The sequence below is a fragment of the Mirounga leonina genome, unplaced genomic scaffold, assembly GCF_011800145.1.
Source record: "Mirounga leonina isolate KUSES-001 unplaced genomic scaffold, KU_Mleo_1.0 Mir_125, whole genome shotgun sequence".
NCBI classification, from domain to species: Eukaryota; Metazoa; Chordata; class Mammalia; order Carnivora; family Phocidae; genus Mirounga; species Mirounga leonina.
The window spans coordinates 73,309,322-73,329,784 of record NW_023270305.1 but is presented as its reverse complement, the minus strand read 5'-3'; the positions used below and the strand labels follow the sequence as shown (position 1 = coordinate 73,329,784).

Here is a 20,463-nt window from a genome sequence, read left to right as displayed (position 1 = left end):
CGATTAAAAACCACCCAACAATATCTATCTATCCCTTTATAGAACTTCTCACTAAATTTCTAATCCAGTTAGTTATATTAGAGATTAAATAGATTTTTTTCTACTTACAGAACTTCTGACAACAAATTGGGAGAAGGAAAGTTAATCTGGCTCGGCGAATACTTATGTTGCCATCCAAAAAAAAGTTTATTAAGTTAGGATTCAGATCATGCCATCTTTGAAAAGTTTAAGTCATAGAGGAGAGAACAGATTTGGCTTTAGATTAGTAGTGTAAACTCCCTCTAAAATTCCTGAGATCTAGATAGCACATTTAGAAAAGCTCTTTGCTCTGTTGCAGAGAATGTGCAAGATGAGATGAAGCTGGAGGACATCTCAGGGAGGACCATGAAGCATAATCGTGCTCCTGATCCCCGGTTTTACTTTTCAGGGTTTCAGTTACCTACGGTCAACCTCAGTCCGAAAAGATTACATTGGAAATTCCAGAAATAAACAACTCATAAATTTTGAATTGCTCACTGTTCTGAGTATCATGATAAAATTTCACAGTGCCCCACTCCGTCCCATCCAGGAAATGAATCGTCCCTCTGTCCAGCAGATCCATACTCTATCTGCCACATGCCCTTTAGCCACTTAATAGATTATCTTGGTTATGAGCAGACTGTCACGGTATCCCGCTGCTTGTGTTCAGGTAACACTTATTTTACTTAATAGTGCCCCCAAAGCACAAGAGTAATGATGCAGGCAATGCAGAAAAGCCAGAGAGAGGCCACTGAGCACTTCCTTGAGGTGAAAAGGTAAAAGCTCTCGACTTAATAAGGAAAGACAAAAACATCATATGCTGATTTGCTAAGATCTATGGTAACTTTTATTACAGTATTTTGTTGTAATCATTCTGTTTTATAATTAGTTATTGTTCCTAATCTCTTACCGTGTCCAATTTATCAATTAAACCTTATCATAGGTATGTATGGGTAGGAAAAAACATAGTATATATAAGGTCAGTACTATCCCCTATTTCAGGCATCCACTGGGAGTTTGGGAATATATCCCCTGCAAATAAGGGGGTCTGCAGTCTAGGAAAATCAACAAGAAGGGCACAATTCCTCCCACATTATTTTTTTTTCAAATATTGTATTTTGTTAAATTCAGTAGCTTACCTTTCATGACGAATGATCTGGTTGCCGTCACGCTGTAATTGAGTCCATTTTCATTGTGCATAAATTTGCATGTATAATAACCTGCGTCCTTGCTAGATGCATTGTCAATCAGCACAAAGGTCTTGTGTATGTGATACCTTGGCCCATGAAGAACTGTACAATTCTGCAATGAAAAATTCCATTCCATTTTCAGCAACTCTTTACTTGCACCTGTTTTGTGTAATTTTCATTCATTTCCCCCAAATGTCCTTTTACCTTAAACCACTCAACAGGTGCTGTCCAATTGTAGAGGTCAATTGTAGGACAATATATTTTGGAATTTTTTTCTGATCCACATGTTGTTGAATATATCAGATGATCTGGAATATTGCATTCTGGTTGTTTTTTATATATGGTGACGTTTACATATCCAATCTTATTGAAGGTAGGACTATTAAAATAAGTCAAACGATTTAAAAAGTTACTCAGGATTATGAAATGAAATGACTTCATCCAATTCTAAGCTTTTACTTAATATTGCTTTTTTTTTTTTCTTCAAACAACTGATGTACAGGGACTGTTTTCTTATTTAAAAACATCTATAGGGGCGCCTGGGTGGCTCAGTTGTTAAGCGTCTGCCTTCGGCTCAGGTCATGATCCCGGGGTCCTGGGATTGAGCCCCGCATCAGGCTCCCTGCTCAGCGGGAAGCCTGCTTCTCCCTCTCCCACTCCCCCTGCTTGTGTTCCCTCTCTTGCTGTGTCTCTCTCTGCCAAATAAATAAATAAATAAATAAACATCTATAAAAATCTAGAGTTATAAATACTTTTTGTGTTGCGTTTGAAATAAAACATAACTCCTGTGGTAGCCCTGAAAATGACTCCCTCGCCATTTCTTTATACACTAGATCTCCTTTTCATGCCAAGGATATTACAAAGATAAGTGGTATTTATTGAGAGCTTTCTATGTACCATTCATGGTGCTAACATTTCATTATTTTATTCTCATAAGGATGCTTTGAAGTAGGCTATATTATCATATGTATTTTAGATAAGGGCAGAGAGGGACAGAGAAGTCACTTGTTGGCATCACACAGCCAACTAGTGACAGAACATGAATTTGAAACTAAAGCTGGTCTGACCTCAGAACCTAGGCACCTAACTATACACATCCTGCATTTTGATGTAGTTCATCTGACATATTGTATGTACCAAATACAGGCACAAAATCAAAACATTTAACAATATATATGTAGGGTAAGTAATTTGCAGGCACACAATCTTATACAACCCTCTTCAGCTTACCTCTCAGGTTTAAGGCACTGGTGAGAGCCCTTTTGCACCCACCATAGGCCTCCTTGATGCCCAACATCTAGATTACTGGGTCTTTTTGCTGGTTTGTTCTTACTTCCAGCCAAAGTGAGTGATTGTTCTCAGTTCTCTTGGTCACTAGGAAATCTAGGTCTTTTCCTAATTGGACTACAAATTAATTCTTGCTATTCTACCTCTAAGTAGTTCATAATCACCCAACCCCAACCTGTTGGTGTTCCTAGAAGTACTCTTCTATTCAAACCACTTTATAAATTCAGCTGTCCCACAAAGGTCTAGAAAGGAAAGGAAAGGAAGGACAGCTCACACCATTAATTATCAAAGAAAAGGGAACAAGCTGAAGATTATGGTGGCTGCCTGGTTAATACCTTCTGATAATGCAAGTATAAATTCCAGAATCATTGACTTTGGAAGGGAGAAACTTAAGACGTTCCCCCGAGGCCAATACACGATTTCTTTTCTGGGTGGTTATACTTTTGTTGGGTTTTGAGTAATACCAATCCACAGGGTATTGAGACTTTCCTTGCCTAGGACATCTCACAATTAAAGCCTCATTTTCCAGGCCCCAGGATGATTTGCCTGCAGATACAAAAAACAAACAAACAAACAAAGCATAAATGGGATCCTGAAATGATCATAGAACAGCATTATAATTCTTATATTCTATCCTTCTAGGATTAAATATAGAAAGGACCATTTTTGTGACACTTTCATTGAGAAAGAATAGTAAATGATGGGGCGCCTGGGTGGCTCAGTCGTTAAGCATCTGCCTTCGGCTCAGGTCATGATCTCAGGGTCCTGGGATCGAGTCCCGCATCGGGCTCCCTGCTCCTTGGGAGCCTGCTTCTCCCTCTGCCTCTCTCTCTCTCTCTCTGTCTCTAATGAATAAATAAATAAAATCTTAAAAAAAAAAGAATAGTAAATGATGAAGATCTTCTATGAAATGTTCTACTGGGTACTACAGATTAGTGCATCAACTTGGAGCTAACCCTCCGACATTGCTCTAGTGAGAAAGCAGCCACATCTCTCTCTCTTCTACATGCAGGCAGCAGGTTAAATTTTGATGTATTTAAATAGGTAAAACTAAAATTATGATATATTTGTTGTGAAGAATCTGTCCTGAGAGATTAGTGATAAAGAATGACTGCAGAGCATAAATGAATTTTCCAGGAACAACCAGAAGCAAGCAGTTTAAAACAGGGCAAGTGATGGGGTGCCTAGGTGGCTTAGTTGGTTACATTAAGCCTCTGCCTTTGGCTCAGGTCATGATCTCGGGGTCCTGGGATCGAGCCCTGTGTCAGGCTCCCTGCTCAGCTGAGAGTCTGCTTCTCCCTCTCCCTCTGCCATTCCCCACAGCTCGTGCTGCCTCTCTCTCTCAAATAAAAAATAAAATCTTAAAAAAAAAAAAAGTCAAGTGGTTTTGGAATTACTTAATTTAAAAATTTTACAATTTTAGTTGAAAAGCAGTACTTACTAAACTTAGCTGCTGTGGAATGTACGAGAATTGTTAAAAGTGCCAAGACCCAAAGTCTCATTGTCAGCTTATCAATCCAGAGCAAGTGTTGGTAATTGATTGTTGAGATTATTCAAGGTGAATCCGTGACATATGATGGTGAAGGTCTCCCCTAGGAGGTTGATGGTTTACAGCAGGATAGAGTTTCAATGTCTTTACTGAAACATAAATCATACAAAATCACAAGCAAAATATTTATTGTCATGATTTTTACTTATTCAATACCCCCCCAGGAGAACTAATCAATCAACAGGTATTTATTAGGTATAAATATGTATAACAGCAGGGTTTCAGACATGAAACATTGCATTTATTCCTACTGAAACTTTGGGCCATGTAGGGCTTACAATAGTCACCCTATTTCATAGTATCATGAGAATGTACTGGAAGAAGCTGAATTAGGAGGAAAGAAAACTAGTTTCTATTTTTGAAACAAATTAAAGCTATAAAATTCAACAGACCCTGGAAAATACAATGTTATAAATGCCAAGGTAAAACCACAGATAGCCACACAGGCTGGGGGCTGCCTGCATGCCTGTGTGACCCACATGCAGGCGTACACGCACATAGTCATCACAGAACAACTCAAAATATAGGAAAGTGACGGGTCGAGTGTTAATCATTAAGTAATTGTCCTAGACACAATGCCAAACCCTCAAAAATGTGTCCCTGCTTCCACTTGTCCCCAAGGTTCACCAGAGTTTTTCTGAGAATAGTCGGAGGTCTGTGAAAAATATTACGTGTTTTTCTTTTTCCTTTCACCAAGAGAATCATTTAACTAGATGTTTTTTTCTTAAAAAGTCAGGGAAGGGATTGAGCTAATACAGAAACTAGCAAATAGAACAATAGACACAACAACCCTAAACAGACTTTTAAGAAAGCACATTTCCTCTAAACATCAATTACTGGTACTTTTCTTATTATGTGTATGGAAAAGTTTTTATTATAAACTTTAGATAAGTAATTGATGCTTACCCAAACTGAAGGACGGAAGGGAATGAACTCCAAGTCCATGGCTGAGCTAAGAATAGTTTCCAACTCTTGTGATTTCTGCCCCTGAAGTCTCCTCAGGTGCACGCACTCTCTCCTTTTGAAGGGGAGACACTCAAAGGCATCCTGCAATTCATCACTCCACCCACACTGAAACTTGATTTTTAGTCATAATCCATGACTTGTTCAAAAATACTGGTGCATCATGTCCCGAGAATTCTTGAGCTTGGTACATAAATATTTAAACATAAGGACAACACTGAGTAATCCCTCTAGATGAAGCAATCAAACCATCTCCCCTTATTTTAGCATCAGTTTCTTTAGCTAAATAATGCTTGCTGTTTATTGTCCTTATATTATTACTCATTGGGTTCTCAGTGATCTTGAAGTCCTGGGGCCTTGAGTCTGCCTTTCCAGATATCCCTCAACATTTCATTTGGCAAACACTAGCTAAACAAGCTCATCCAGCTTTGGCAGCTTTGGTGCAAAGAGTTCCAAAAACGAATGAGGGGACAAGCAATGAGAAGTAATCCAGACTTTACAGAGGTTTGTAAAGGCTCTGCTTATGGTCCAGAATGTGACACAGTCTCGTCCAAAACCAAGTTCCCCCAGCATGTCAGCTCCTCCAATATAAGTCCCTGTAAGGACTCAGATCAGTTTGGATGGAAAAGGGCAGTTTTTCTAAGGAGTTCAGGAGCATAGAGGGAAACTATGAGTAAGAAGGCTACCTCAAGGGGGCTGTTAGGAAGACCATAGCCTTCAACTCTCAGACCCCATGTAAAACGAATGTTAATTGCAAAATTAGATTTTAGCTATGCATAGCTGGAAGGACTCTATCACGAGTAAATTCAATTCACTTTTAAAACTTACCACATCTCCGAAGGATTCAGGGACTAATTGCAGACCCGCGCAATAATGTAATAATAGTGAAGCTTTATCTAGAACTCACTCCATGCCAAGATCCAGTCCTAGGTGACTTACATGTATTAACTCCTTCACTGTCACAATACCCACGGAGGCAAGCACTATTGTCATAAAGCCCGTTTTACAGATAAGGACACTGAGGCCCAGAAAGGTTAAGCAACTTGGCCGAGTTACATACTGCTAAGAGATAGAACCCAAGCAGTCTGGCTCCAAAGACTAGATGCCTAATCATGAGGTCACACTGCCACTGGGTGAGCAAGGTGAAGTGCTCTTGAGCAGGCATGCCCATCTGCTTGGGGATTCAGTCTTAGTTTGGACATCAGTCATGTGCTCTGAGAGGAAGAAATACAAAGTCCTGTCACGGCTAGGAGATTTACCATGACATGTTTGGTGTCAATCTGAGGAACTGGGTCTGCTTATCTTTATTCTTGATTTAGTTGTCCAAACTCTTATTATCAAGATCATATGAGTTTCACGATGAGACCACAGAATCAGGAGCAGGTGAACTGGGAACAGTGTCTATGGCATGGTTAAACTCTGGATAGCATTTGTTAAATAAAATAATATGAACTTGAACATTCTTATACTTGAATATGAACTTTTATTTTGCACACTAAAATATCTTTCAAAAAGCTTGATTAAATATAGGCATTTCTTCATGAGACTAGGCCACATTTCCATGAGTTTCCTAGTTTCAGATAAGATTTCTTAGTTAAAAATCAGGCTTCAGTTAGAATGTTAACATGATCCTGAAACCTGGCAGAAACGTTTCGTAAAATCTAACGATTATGGTAAGATAATCCAGTAATCCATTCAACGATTTAGTCCTTTCACTCAAAGTACTGAAGTACTTATCAATACCACTCAACTTTTACAAATTAAAATAAAACCCATGAGCTTTTTTTTTTTTCCTTGAAAATCAACTAAAAAAGAGAAAAAAATAGAGAGTCAAACTTTCTTTCTTATAATTCTGGGCTGGGTCATTAAACAAAATAAGCTAGTCTAATTTCCCGAAAGTCTCTTTTCTATAAGCCACTTTGGCTTCTCACTACTATGACACCATCCAACAAAAACATATAATGGTTCATAATAACTTAGACAAAATGTGAAAGGCAAGGGTTTCTAACTAATAAATACAACAGAGATTTTGATTCCTGTCAAGTTAAGAAGAAAGCTTTCAGTGTCTGCTTGTTTCTCGAGCAGATACCCTCTTCTTAAGATTTCTCAGAACTACTCTTCATTTTAAAAATTAATCTCACTTAGGGGCACTTGGGTGGCTCAGTCATTAAGCGTCTGCCTTCAGCTCAGGTCATGATCCCAGGGTCCTGGGATCGAGTCCCACATCGGGCTCCCTGCTCGGTGGGAAGCCTGCTTCTCCCTCTCCCACTCCCCCTGCTTGTGTTCCCTCTCTCGCTATGTCTCTCTGTCAAATAAATAAATAAAATCTTAAAAGAAAAATAAAAAAAATTAATCTCACTTAATTTGGCCATAACTTCGATCTGACTTTTGAGTTTGGCCATAATTTTCTTCAGATTTTAGATTATAGTTTTGAAATCTGGCGTGTCCCTATTTATAATCTAACTCACTGACATTTCTGCCAAAAAATAAACAAAAACCAAAAGCCCTTATTTTCAGAGTAACAGCTAGCAACTTGCATTTGGACCGTGGCACTCAAATATTTCATAACTTACAAGATATCAGGCAAGACTTCACTTGTCTTGCCTGGTATCATAACTAAATCAAGATGTAAGTATCATATTCCAGAGCTGGCCGTGTATGGCCTGGTCTTACTGTAAGCCATGTTAAAAGCGAGGACATTTTTGTCATATTACACATACATGAATCCAGGTGGGTCAGGGTCTCACTCAGGAATTTTCACAAGAATAAGCAAAGGGGAAATCTTTTCCCCGTTTCATTAGAGAGCATTCTGGATGTCCCTTTCCTCCCATTTCTCCTGATGGGGTGTTTCTAGAGCCTGCAACAGATGGGGGGCAGATCGTGTGTGGTGGTAGGTGGTCTGGGGGGGAGGCCCTGGGGGGCAACACCATCCACTGTGTCACCTTGGGCAGAGTACTTATCTTTTGATTCTTCTTTGCCACACTTCAAACTCTAGGAGATCTCAACACTCCTTCCCTGCCTCACCCCTAAGAAAAGGAACTTCTCCCATAGTCTTCTTCAATCTCAGTGATGGCAACTCCATCCCTCCAGTTGCTCAAGCCAAAACTCGCCATGTGTGATTGCCTCTTCTTTTCCTCACACATCTGACCTGTAATCCATCAGGACATCCTATAGGTTTCACCTTCGAACACATTCTACCTGCAACCACTTCTCCCCACCTCCACTGCCACCTTCCTCTCCCTAGCCACCCTCACCTCTAGCCTCGATGGCAACAATAGCTTATGATAGTTATCCCTGCTTCCACCAGTCCCCCCCTTCAGACCGTTCCTAATAAAGAGGCTCCAGAAATTCTATTAAAACCTGTCAGATCATATAGGCCTCCAATGTCTTCCCACCGCACCCAGAAGAAGAGCCAACCCCCTTACAGCAGCTCTGAGGCTATCCATCATTCTCCTGACTCCTCTTTTCCAACCCTGAACACACGAGGGCAGTTTCTACTGTGCACTTGCTCTTCCTTCTGTCTGGACAGCTTCTTCCAGTTACCCACCAGGCTAATTCTCTCACCTCCTCGAAGTCAGTGTCCCTGTGGTACAGTCTCAGAAAGACTTACCCTGACTACTTAATTTTATTTTTTTCCCTCCCTCCTTTTCTTTTTCTCTTTCTTCTTCTCTTTCTTTTTCTTCCTTCCTTCCTTCCTTCCTTCCCTCCTTCTTTCTATCCTTTCTCTTACTTCTGAGTAACTTTTTTCTTATTGAGCTTAAATTCACGGAACAAAATCAGTTGAAAGTGACAATTCAGTAGCATTTAGTATACTCACAATGTTGTGAATCTACCACCTCTGTCTAGTTCCCAAACATTTTCATCACTCCAAATAAAATCCCATTCCCATTAGTAATTACTCCCCCTTCCTTTCATTCTCCAGCCCCTAGCAACCACCAGTCTGCTTTCTGCCTCTTTGGATCTGCCTCTTCTGAATATTCCATATAAATGGAATCATCCGATAAGTACCTTTTATGTCTGGCTCCTTTCATTTAGCAGAGTATATTCAAGGCTCATCTATGTTGAAGAATATATCAGTACTTCATTTCTTTTAGTGGTTGAATAATATTCCATCGTATGAATATACCACAATTTCTTTATCCATCCATTCAATCATGGACATTTGGGTTGCTTCTACCTTCAACTATTGTGAATAGTGCAGTCATGGACATTGATGTCAAAACATTCATTTGAGTATCTGATCGATCGACTTTAAATGGCAGCTTCTCTTCCCCCATTCCCTATTTTCTTACCCAGCTCTGGCCTTTTAACGGGGCACCCACCAGCCTTTAATTTTCTACTTATGAATTTGTGTTTCTTGTTTGTATTCTTTTTCCACCATTAGATTATGAGCTCTAGAAGGAGAGGTAATTTTTGTGAGTTGTGTCCATGGATACAGCTCACATGCCTGGCAGAGTGCCCAGCACAAAGTAGATGCTTGGAAATGTTCGTTGAATGAAGTGGTACAACCGACTAGGGGTTGAAATGTTTGGTCTGGAAAGGAAAGGTCTGTATACAAATCTGAGCAGGAACAATGTACTTTGGGCTGTGCTTTTCCATCTCTTCCTTGAAACTCTGGCTTTTCCCTTCTATCTTATGGTAAGGTGAGGCCTAAGTCACTCTTGGAACATCCCATGGAAACTCCTGAGGCCAAGAAGAGAGTGTTGTGCAAGCCAGAAGGATCTCTGGGGACTGGGGACAGAGAGGAGGGAGAAACAGAGGCGCTGGCCAAATGAAAACCAGCCAGCAGTCTTGTGCAATGACTAAAGATCCGCTTAAGACTAACACTTTATGATGATTTTATAACCTGTAGCCCGCATCTGTCATTCTTCGTTTACTTCTTGTATATCTTCCTTTCTCTTGGGCTCAGTCTGGCCTTTATTTTCCCAACATTAGAATCAGCATCTATAATTTCTGTGAGAATTCTAAAATGTACCCGGAAGTTTACGTGCATAGAATAGCCAAAACACTGTTCAAAAATAAGAACAAAGTTGGAGAACTTCTATAACTTGACTTTAAGACTTAATATAAAGCTATAATAATGAAACAGTGTGGTGTTGGCATCAAGATGGACATATAGATCAAAGGATCAGAAGAAAAGAGTCCAGAAATAGACTCAAACATGCAGAAAATTGATTTTTGATAAAAGCAACAACATAAGTCTATGGGAAAGCATAGTTTTCAACAAGTGATGATGGAAAAACGGGCTATCTGTATGGATGAAAGACATATCTTTATCTCACATTATACACAGATCAAAATCAAAATCAAAATGGATCATATTTGTAAAAAATTGCATAGTGAAAATCTTCATAGTTTTCCTACTGGACAAGGACAAATATTTCTTAGACTAGATATGAAAATCAGTAATCATGAAAGAAAACTAAATTCAGTAATCATGAGAGAAAACTAAATTCATTGGTTTGAATAGGCCAAGCTGCAGGCAGGCAAAATACAATTTATACATCTGATGGAAAACCTGTATCTATTATTTATAAATGACTCACACAACCAATGTGAAGAAGACAAAGCAGGCTGATTTTAAAAAATGAGAAAAAAACTCAAACTGCGACTTCACAAAATACATGATGGCCAACAAACACATAAAAAAGATGCTCAGAATTACTAGTCATTAGAGAAATGTAAATAGTTGAAACTACGATGAGATTCTATTTGATGACATCACAAAGACTGACAGTACCAAGTGTTGGCAAACGGCTGTGGTGCTACTAGAATTCCATCCATCCCTGGTGGGAGTGTAAAATGATAAACGACTTTGGAACACAGTTTGGAAGCTTCTGACAACGGCTCACCATGTGACCCAGAAATTCTTCTAAGGATTTACCCAAAGGAAATCAAAACTTACGCCCACAAAAAGACTCATACCCAAACGGTCACAGAATTTTGGTGACCAGCAACACATGAATGGACATGATGGCATGCTGCTGGTGATAAATAAAGGAAGAACACGATATGAATGGGTTTTAGAAACACTGGGCTGCGTGAAAAAAGCCAGGTGTAAAAGAGTACACACTGTATGATTCCATTTCTATAATGTTCTAAAACTGCAAAGGTAATGGGAGGGAGTTTGTGCGAGTCAATGAACTGTAAAGGAGAATAAGAGAAATTGATGGGATGATATCTGAATTTAAGATGATGGTTTCATACGGTATACATTTGTCACAGCTTACTGAACTTTACACCTAAAATGTGTGCACTTGATTGCATGTACATCTTGGTGAGTCGAAAAACAAAACCAAAAGTTAAGGAACATCTACTCTGCAACTTCACAATTCCACTTTTAGTGTTTCCCCAAGAGAATTAAAAGCACATGTCCACAAAACACTTGTGAAAGAATGTTTATGAATGCCATATTCATGTATCAGAAACAGAAAACAGTTCAAACATCTATCAGCAGGAGAATGGATAAAGAAAAGGCATTAAAAAAAAGGAACTACTGATATAATACCATGATGAATCTTTTTTTTTTAAAGATTTTATTTATTTATTTGAGAGAGAGAATGAGATAGAGAGAGAGCATGAGAGGGGGGAGGGTCAGAGGGAGAAGCAGACTCCCTGTTGAGCAGGGAGCCCGATGCGGGACTCGATCCTGGGACTCCAGGACCACAACCTGAGCCGAAGGCAGTCGCCTAACCAACTGAGCCACCCAGGCGCCACCATGATGAATCTTGAAAAGATCACATCCAGTAAGTTTGAGTTTGTTGCAAAATAAAAAATAATAAAGTGCTGCCCATCCCCCCAAATTATGCTTAAACACAGAAGAATATATATTATGTATTACACTTCTATGAAGCTCAATGGCAAGCTAATTATCTCTTGCTGGGAATCAGAAAGCATGTGTTTGAAATTGTGGGAATTTGGTGGGAAAAGGGTGGGTAGGAACTTTCTGGGAAGAAGAAATGTTTTCTATGGTGTTTGGGATGGTAATTACATGACTGAATATAATCATTAAATCACATTCAGCATTTAAGGTCTCTGGTTTCAATTGAGTTAGTTATTTCCCAATAAAACAGTAAAATAAAATAACGTCTTATTTTCCCACATATGTAATAGGAAAAGCACTGTATTGAAGTCAAGAGACCCAGCTTCATTTCTGGGATGAAATCTCCACTGGAGGTCTTGACAGTGTTTTATCATCAAACTTCCCCGAATAAATATTCCTGTAGAGAAAACTGTTAATTTTTTGTGGGAGGGAGGAGAATGATTCCAGAAACAAGTTGTCTAGAACAAACTCTGTGGTCTGCCCTTTTCCCAAAAAAAAAAAAAAAAAAAAGACTTTTAGGTAAATTTCTTCCCTGAATTTATTTCAATTTTTTATCTAAGATTATGAGCAACCAGCTTGGCTTATTGGTGGTTTCTTGGGTGAGAGCAAAGGTAATGCTTGAAATATCTGACAGAGACAACATCACATTGGCACTGACCAGTGACAAGGACACCGGCCACTGCAAAGGAGCTGGGCTTAACCCTGTGGTTTCTGGATCAGGGGGAGGTCCCAGGGGAGTACAGTGGAGGGTATTGTGGTTGTGGGGAGGAGTGCTGAGGGGTGCTACGGACTCATCAGTAAGGAAGTATTTCAGTGTTTTAATAATTAGCATGGACCTGCATACCAATTCTGCATCAATAGGGCTTGGAAGTGCAAAATGTTGAAACCAGACCCCCGTGAGGGCCTCTCTTAGATGTCTATCACTGTTTCGGATCCTGGGGGTACAGCAGTGCACCAAGCGAAACAGTGACAGGAGAAAATACCGGCCCACGTGGAATTTACCTCCTGGCAGAGAAGAAAGACCATAAACAATATAGAGAAGTAAAAAATATTTATAGCCGATTTTAGATGGTATTACAAACCAAAAAAGAAAACAGAGGAGGAGGGGAAAGAGAGGTGGAGAAATGGAACTTTAAGTAGGGGGGCCTGGGAAGGCCAACCAGGAAGGGGACATTGGATACACTGCTGAAGCAGAGCCTGGGCAGAAGGGGCAGGCTGTGTGGATGCGCTGGAGCGGAGGGGGCCTGGTGGGTCAGAGGAGAAGCAGGGAGCCACGTGGTCGAGTGGAGTAAGAAATGGCAGAAAAGTAAGAGCAGGTTGGAGGTCTGACGATCCACGCCTGCAAAGTTCCATGAGTCATTTTGAGCCCTTGGATTTATACTCGGTGAGAAGGAAACTGTTGGAGGATTTCAAGCCAAGGAATGGCATGGGAGCTGAAAATGCCCTTAAGGAGGACTAGGGATGAAGGAGAAGAACAAATCAGAAGGCTCTGTCGTCCTCCAGGCGAGAGGGAGATGGCAGTGTAGGTGGTGAGAGAAGGCTAGAGTTTGGATATACATTGACGTACTGCTGACAGGATTTTTTGATGGATAGGATCTGGGACGTGAGAGAAAGAGAGTGGCCAAAGGCGACTCCAAGGTTTGACCTGAGCAACTGGACAAAGGGGTTACTAGTCACTGAGATGGGGAGACTGCAGGTGGAACAGATTTTGGAATAAGATTGGCTCGGTGGGAGACATATTCAGTTTGACATATCTATTAGACATACTGCTGAAGATGGCACGTTAACAGGGGGGCTTGCTCCTGACGTTCAGGAAACACATTCAGGCTAAGGAAACAAATTTGGGAGATATCAGTGTATAGATGAAATTAAGCCCAGGAGACTAAATGAGATCTCCAAGAGTGAAAGGAGACAGGCCAGGAGGGCACAAAGGAGCAACTTCTTATTTTCACTATAAAACTTCCCTGCAGAGAAGTATTCACTTTTCCCTAAAAGATAAATTTGGATCTCTCTGTGTAAAATACTGGAGGAGTGTTGAGAATTCAGCATTAGTTAAAATAAGTTGTTAACTTAGCATCCTCTCTCTCTCTTTCTTTTTCTTGTTTGGATAGTTTGCTTGATTGTTTTGTAAATAACTTGATGGAATCTGAATCCACTTGGGGAACACTGCATTATTTCTTTCTTTAAATTTCAATTTGTTAATAAATCGATAAGATCATAATGGCACTATGCTATTGTCATTGTCACTGATTACCCCCATGTCCTTGCTAAAGCCAGGGTCAGTCCTCCGCCTTCACCTTCCCTTGAAGGTGTCTCGGTCACAGGTGAATGACTTCTCCTGCATCTTCCTGCAGGACCCCCACTGGCTGCTCCTTCATGCCTCCCCTCTCCCCTTACTTCATGGTTTAGCCCTTGGAGCTCTTTTCTTCTCTATCTTCACTCATCCCTCATGTGATGTCATCCAGTTTCTGTTGGTTCCCAACCTCCTCGGGAGCTTCCCGGGCGTCATCTGAAACTGGCCCCCATACGTGGGGTGGGGGGAGGGGCGCAGAGAGAGGCTGAAGAAAGAGGCAGGCCATCCCGGATAGGTAGGTGGCAGTCTTAATGAGCAAGGGAACTTACTTGAGAGGTAACAGCAAGACGAATAGACCTCTGCACCTGCCCGCCAAATCTTAGAAGTTTGTATAGAGGACTTAACTGGGTTCAGGAATGTATACCCTCCAGACGGTCTCAGCACCACACTGCTTTCTCAAGTGTATGCCCTGGGAACAGCCTCTGGGAGTGGAGAAAGCAAGCAGGACCCACATTCCAAGGATAGGGGAGGAGGGGAGGAGTCTCTGACTCCCAGCTTGAGGGGCAACCACCTGTCACATCCCCTCGGTGACCTCCCCCAGCAGTTTCCTGGTTTTAAACATCACCTACTCACTGATTACACACTGGTAAACCTGCTGTGCAGACTTTTCCCCTGAACTTCAGGCTCAAGTATTCACCTGCAGACTTGACATCTCCACCATGTCCTAGGTCTCTCAAAATCAACCTGTCAAGACTGAATTCCTGCTGTTCCCCCAAAACCTGCTCTTCCAATAGCCCTTTAACATCCTGGTTGATGGTAACTCCATCTTTACGGCTGCGTAGATAAGAATCCCTGGAGGTGTCCTTATGCTTATTTTTCTCCAACACATTCCCTCTAATCCATCAACAAGTCCCGCTGAATCTACTTTGCAGGTATATTCAGGGCCCAAGCACGTGCCCCCTTGTCATGGCCCTCACTGGTGGTCCAGGCCACCTCTGTCTCTTACCTGGATGATGGCAGTTGCCTCCAAACCAGTCTCTTTGGTCCTTCCCTTGCGTCTTATAATCTGTTTGGAGCAGAAACCATCATGATCCTGTCGATCACTCCTCTTCTCAAGCCTTCCCTTTTATCCAGTGAAAGTCAAATTCTTTGTAATGGACTAGAAGGCCCTTCCGTGGTCTGCCACCCTTCACACCTCTCTGATTCAGGTTCTTCCGTGCTCCCTACCCTCATTCCACTCCATGCACACCTTTCTCCTCCCTCTTCCTTGAACACCGCACACCTGCCACCACCTCTGAGCATTTGTACTAGCTGGCTCCTCTGAGATTCCCCTCCACCAGGTATCTGTCCAACTCATTCCCTCACTTTCTCCTTAATGAAGTCTACCTCCTCCTCAACTAATCCTACACTCCCAGTCCCCCTATTCTGCTCTATTTTTTCCATGACTTTTATAACCTCCTAACACACAAAATCCTTGACTTATGCATCACATATATATTTTTTTCTGTTTTATTCCCTTATGTATCCCATTATAGGTCCTCAATAAATAGCTTTTGAATGAACAAATGAACAAACATTGTTAGGTAAGCATGAAGATTAATTTACTCTCCAAATAGATTGTTACTGAATTGAATCCCATGTTTAAGGATGTTTTCATTATAAAGGTGGAAGGAGAAATAGGAGGTGGGTGAAGTAGCTCTGCATTTGGGTCAGAGGCCAGGGGCACAAACCATCACTAACAGATTGAAGAAAGGGGGAATTAAAGTGGGAACACACATATACTAAAGGACAGAGAAAGAAGAAAAGCCAAAAGTAGTCAGGTTTGAATTCAACCTCTGATTTGTTCAAAATACTCCTTAATGACAGAGGAGGCAAAGTCATTCTAAGATCATTTGCTTGGTCACCATGATTTGTTTTAAAATGTCTTCATTATATAAAGCTTAATGTTGATCACTTTTTGAAAACCTTAATTTTTTTGTTTTATCTTTTGAAAAGTAATTTCCCTGATGTCTTTTAAAAGTTGGTATTTATGTCAGCAGTGATCTAACGGAGACTTGTGGGGTGTGACATGCTTACATTTCCCAGAAACACTGCCCCCCCCAAAAATAAATCAAAATGAAGATAAAGCACTTTGAAACATTCCAGGCCAGAATCTATCAGAGTCCTGCACAAGGAGAGAAAAAAGATGAGGGAATTCACAACTGAACGCTTTGTCTTTACTTCTCTGCTTATCATTCCTACAGAGTAGTGAAACCCAAGGAAACTTGTCCCCCCTGAATGCAGGAGTCAAGAGACTGATTTTTTTGGCATTTAAGGTTACTGCTCAGCTGGTGAATTAAAGCCTTCATATACCAGTGTACAGTAAGCCAAGCTTCCAGCAGATAGTGGCTGATGTTTTCTGGCCAACTAAGGACTTGGGGTGAAAAGGACTTTAGAAAGTGCTGTTTGGTCCTGGGAGTGGGCCAAGAGTGTGAGGAGCAGGGAGAGGGACCAACAACCTGAGATCCATTCACGTCATCCCATTCCCTTTCCTCAGGGATAGACCTGTGTCCTGGGGTCCTCAGTTGGGCAAGTGGGGCCAAGAGTGTGGAGACTCCAGTGCACCATGGCTCATCCCCAGTCCCTTCAGCACCTTGACCACAAGGCTTCTGAGAGGAACATGGAGGGAAGTCTTGATTGCCAGCTTACAGCGGCCTCAAATGGGCACCTAACATCCACACTTCAGTCACGTTGAAGGAAGTTGTCATAAATGGTCTTGGATAGGGTCTGTGGTTGTTGAAATTCAATGTTAACCATCCACCCAGGGAATAAGTTATAAGGTCTTGTTTAATTCTCAGTTACACTGTAGTGGACACCATCTTTATTCTGTTTTTCCATTGGGGCACTGTCCCCTTTCACCGGGAGCTCAGCCACACATGGCTCCAGAGCCAATCCCACAGACTCAACCCAACCCTTTTTGTGCTCATATTCAATCTTGCCACAGTGAGCCCAAGCTCTCACCAGCATTGGCATGGCATAGGAGTTGAATGCACGGGATTTGAATCAGCCAGAGCTGGGGTTCACCCCTACTTCACAGAATTATCATAAGGACAACAGGATATGGTAGATGAAGAGCACATGGCTCAGGTGCTGGCCCAGAGCCAACCCTCAATATATAATTATTGTTGCTGCTTCTGCTATGTTATTACAAGTGAACTAAAGACAATTGCGTCCCACACAGGCTGGAGCCTCCCCAACCATGACCCAGCTCCCCTTCATCACCCCACATCTCCAGTCTCTCCTGAGTCTGCACCCAGTTTTCAGTAAAACTCCTAAAAAGAAAATATAGGGGAAAAGCTTCATGACATTGGTCTTGGCAATGATTTCATGGATAAGACACCAAAAGCATAGTAAAATAGACAAAAATCAAGAGAAAAATAGAGGATCTACATTGAACTAAAAACGTCTCCATAGCAAAGGAAATGATCAACAGAAATGGCAATCTACAGGATAGAGGAAAACATTTGCACACTCTATGTCTCATAAGGAATTGATTTCTACAATATATAAGGAGCTCTTACAATTCAATAGCAAAGAAAGAACAACCCAATTAAAGCATAGGCTAATGGCTTGAATAGACATTTATCCCCAAAAGACACACAGATGGCTAACAGGTACATGAAAAGATGCTCAACATCGCTAACCATCCAGGAAGCGTAAACCCAAACCACAATGAGATAGCACCTCGCACCTGCCAGGGTGGCTATTATCAAAGAAGCAAAAGATAAGCGTTGCTATGCACATGGAGAAATTGGAACCCTTGTACACTGCTGGGGGGAATGCAAAATGCGACAGTTGTTAAGGATAGCATGAAGGTTCCTGAACAAGTTAAAGACAGAAAATAGAACAAGTGATCCAGCAATCCCACTTCTGGGTATTTATCAGAATCTCAAAGAGATATTAGCCCTCCCATGTTCATTGCAGCACTCTTCACAATAGCCAGGGTGTGGAAACAATATAAGACCATGGGGAGGTAAATGGGTAAAGAAAGTGGAGTATATACATACCATGGAATAATATTCAGCCCGAACCTTGAGGACATTATGCTAAGTGAAATAAACCAGTCGTAGAAGAACAAATATTACATGATTCCACTGATGTAAAGTCAAATACATAGAATCAAAGAGTGAATGGTGGCTTCCTGGAGCTTAGGGGAGGGGAAAAGGTGGGGGTTGGTAACCAACAAGCATAAGGTTTCAGTTGAGCAAGATGAATAATTTCTAGAGATCTGCTCTACAGTCCTGTGCTTTTAGTTAACATTTAGTTAACAATGTCGGCACACTTACAAATTTGTTAGAACGGTAGGTCTCATATTAAGAATTTTTACAATTAAATTTAAAAACAAATTTAAAGGCCCCTGTTTAGAATTCAAATAACCTGGCTGGCCCTTTTCCCTTTTTCTTTCTGGAAACTGGACTTGGTTGCTGTCAGAGTTTTGTTCCAGACCAGAGGGACCTTTCCCTTCACCTTGAATGAGGACCCTATGTCATGCACGTGCACACACGTGCACTACACTCACACCATTTCAGCCTCACCCCTGCTGGGAGACTCCCACCTTGTGCCTACCCACAGCAGTGCGTTTGCTCTTGGATCCCAATGTCGCCCAAAACTTTGCAGACAACCAGTTTGAGAGCAGAGAGAACCTGATGACTTGATGGGGATTCTTAAAGTCCAAATCAGCATCCCAACAGCCGGTCTGCAGGGCACAGACATAAGAGTTCCCAGAGCCGGAAAGGAAAAACATAATGACAACGATGAGGACGGACATTACTCAGCATTTACTGTCAGCGAGGTACTGAACTAAGTACTCTGCATTCATTTCTTCTTTAGAAACCACCCTCGGAGTTTGGCATTAGTGCTAATATGCTGGTTTTGTGGGTAAGGAATACAAAAATGAAAGCAGTTAGATGAATTGCCTAGAGTCGTGCATCACATAAGTGCAAGAGCAGGGATTAGATGCAATTCTGCACAACCCCAGGGCTTTCTGACTCAAATTCTCTACATAGAATAGCATAAATGGGATAGCAATGTTCAGACTGATATTCGGGGGACAATGACACGGTGACATTTTGGCCTCAGGAGCTGGTAAGAGAACCATTGCAGCCATGGAGAAGCACACCTCCCATGTCTCTGCTCCTGGAGGAAATTATTAGGAAACGGTGATGCTCAGTGGGTAAGGCTTTGGGGCCAGCTCTGCCATATTTTGATTGACACCCTTGGTTGGGCAGCCTTCAGTGAGAAAGAGAATGGAGCCATCAAGAAGAGCTTCAGAGCAGGCACCAATGACAAATGTGAACTGAAATCAATTATTCACCCCAGTCCTCCTTCTTATACCCTCCACTTGTATTCCATCCTGTATTTCCTTCTCCCTGATGGCTGACTTCCCCTCCCACACTACGTGCCTCTCCCTCACCCCTACTGTCCTGAAGCTCCTTACTTCCTGAGTTCTATTCCCCAACACATCAGGATTTTCAGGGACTCCAGAAAGAATAGCTGGAATATGCACACTCTGTGTGTCCACAGCAAGGCCCCCTTGCTTTCCCACCCTCTCCCAGAACTTTCCAACATATGAGGCCAAAGTTCCATATTATACAAACAAGACTACCAAAGACTCCATCAATCTCTAACTGGATTTTCCCATCAGTAATACTATTTTTCCATAAACAACAAAAAAAGATGGCTAGCAATTATTCTTTTTAACCTAATTTTCTGCCTTAAAATGTCATTCCCTTTGAGATAAAAGTGTTTAAAAAATAACCCAAGGGCACTTACCATCAGCGAGTCATACTTGAGCTCTTTCTTCCCCCACTTTCTACCAACAGAGTTGAACTCTGAACACCGATTTGTTTAATAGGTCTCTGCTAGATACAATAGCCACTTTTTCTTTAAAAAGCCTCCAATTTTCTTTATCAGCGAAGACACAAAACCAGGTTCCCGATAAGCTAAACTCATGAACGGTGCTGTTAACAGACGCCGACTAGTTTTCACCACATTGTCTATTTCAAAGATCTCTGATCATGCTCCCCTCCTAATGTTCACATCATCTCCCTAGATGGTTACATTTCACCTTAAGTAGATTCTTCTTCCCTTGTGGGTGACTTTCTCAGCAAAACCTCCCCGACTCCATGTAGGTGGCAGGTCATTCAGTGCCCTGAGGGTGAGTTGGCAGCTGTAACTTCCTGGAAGCTGCAGCTCCTAAACCAACTGTGCACGTTCTTGCAGCAAGTGTAACTGCTGGTGCCTCAGTGTGAATGGTTTGAAAATCTTAATACATATCGGGCACGTAAGTGGGAGCCAGGCT

General features: G+C 41.5%; 1 protein-coding gene across 1 annotated transcript in view; it reads right to left on the bottom strand.

Annotated features, from left to right (window-relative positions):
- Positions 1-20,240, bottom strand: part of IL1RL1 (interleukin 1 receptor like 1) — a 33,483-nt gene extending 13,243 nt beyond the window's left edge. The window contains exons 1-6 of the mRNA XM_035001854.1: positions 19,935-20,240; positions 4,951-5,190; positions 3,937-4,133; positions 2,831-3,041; positions 1,413-1,587; positions 1,158-1,320 (exon numbers count right to left, since the gene is read on the bottom strand). Coding sequence (XP_034857745.1) covers positions 1,158-1,320; positions 1,413-1,587; positions 2,831-3,041; positions 3,937-3,997 — 610 coding nt within the window. The 5' untranslated portion in view covers positions 3,998-4,133; positions 4,951-5,190; positions 19,935-20,240. The remainder of the gene's footprint in view (positions 1-1,157; positions 1,321-1,412; positions 1,588-2,830; positions 3,042-3,936; positions 4,134-4,950; positions 5,191-19,934) is intronic.
- Positions 20,241-20,463: the final 223 nt, after the last annotated feature.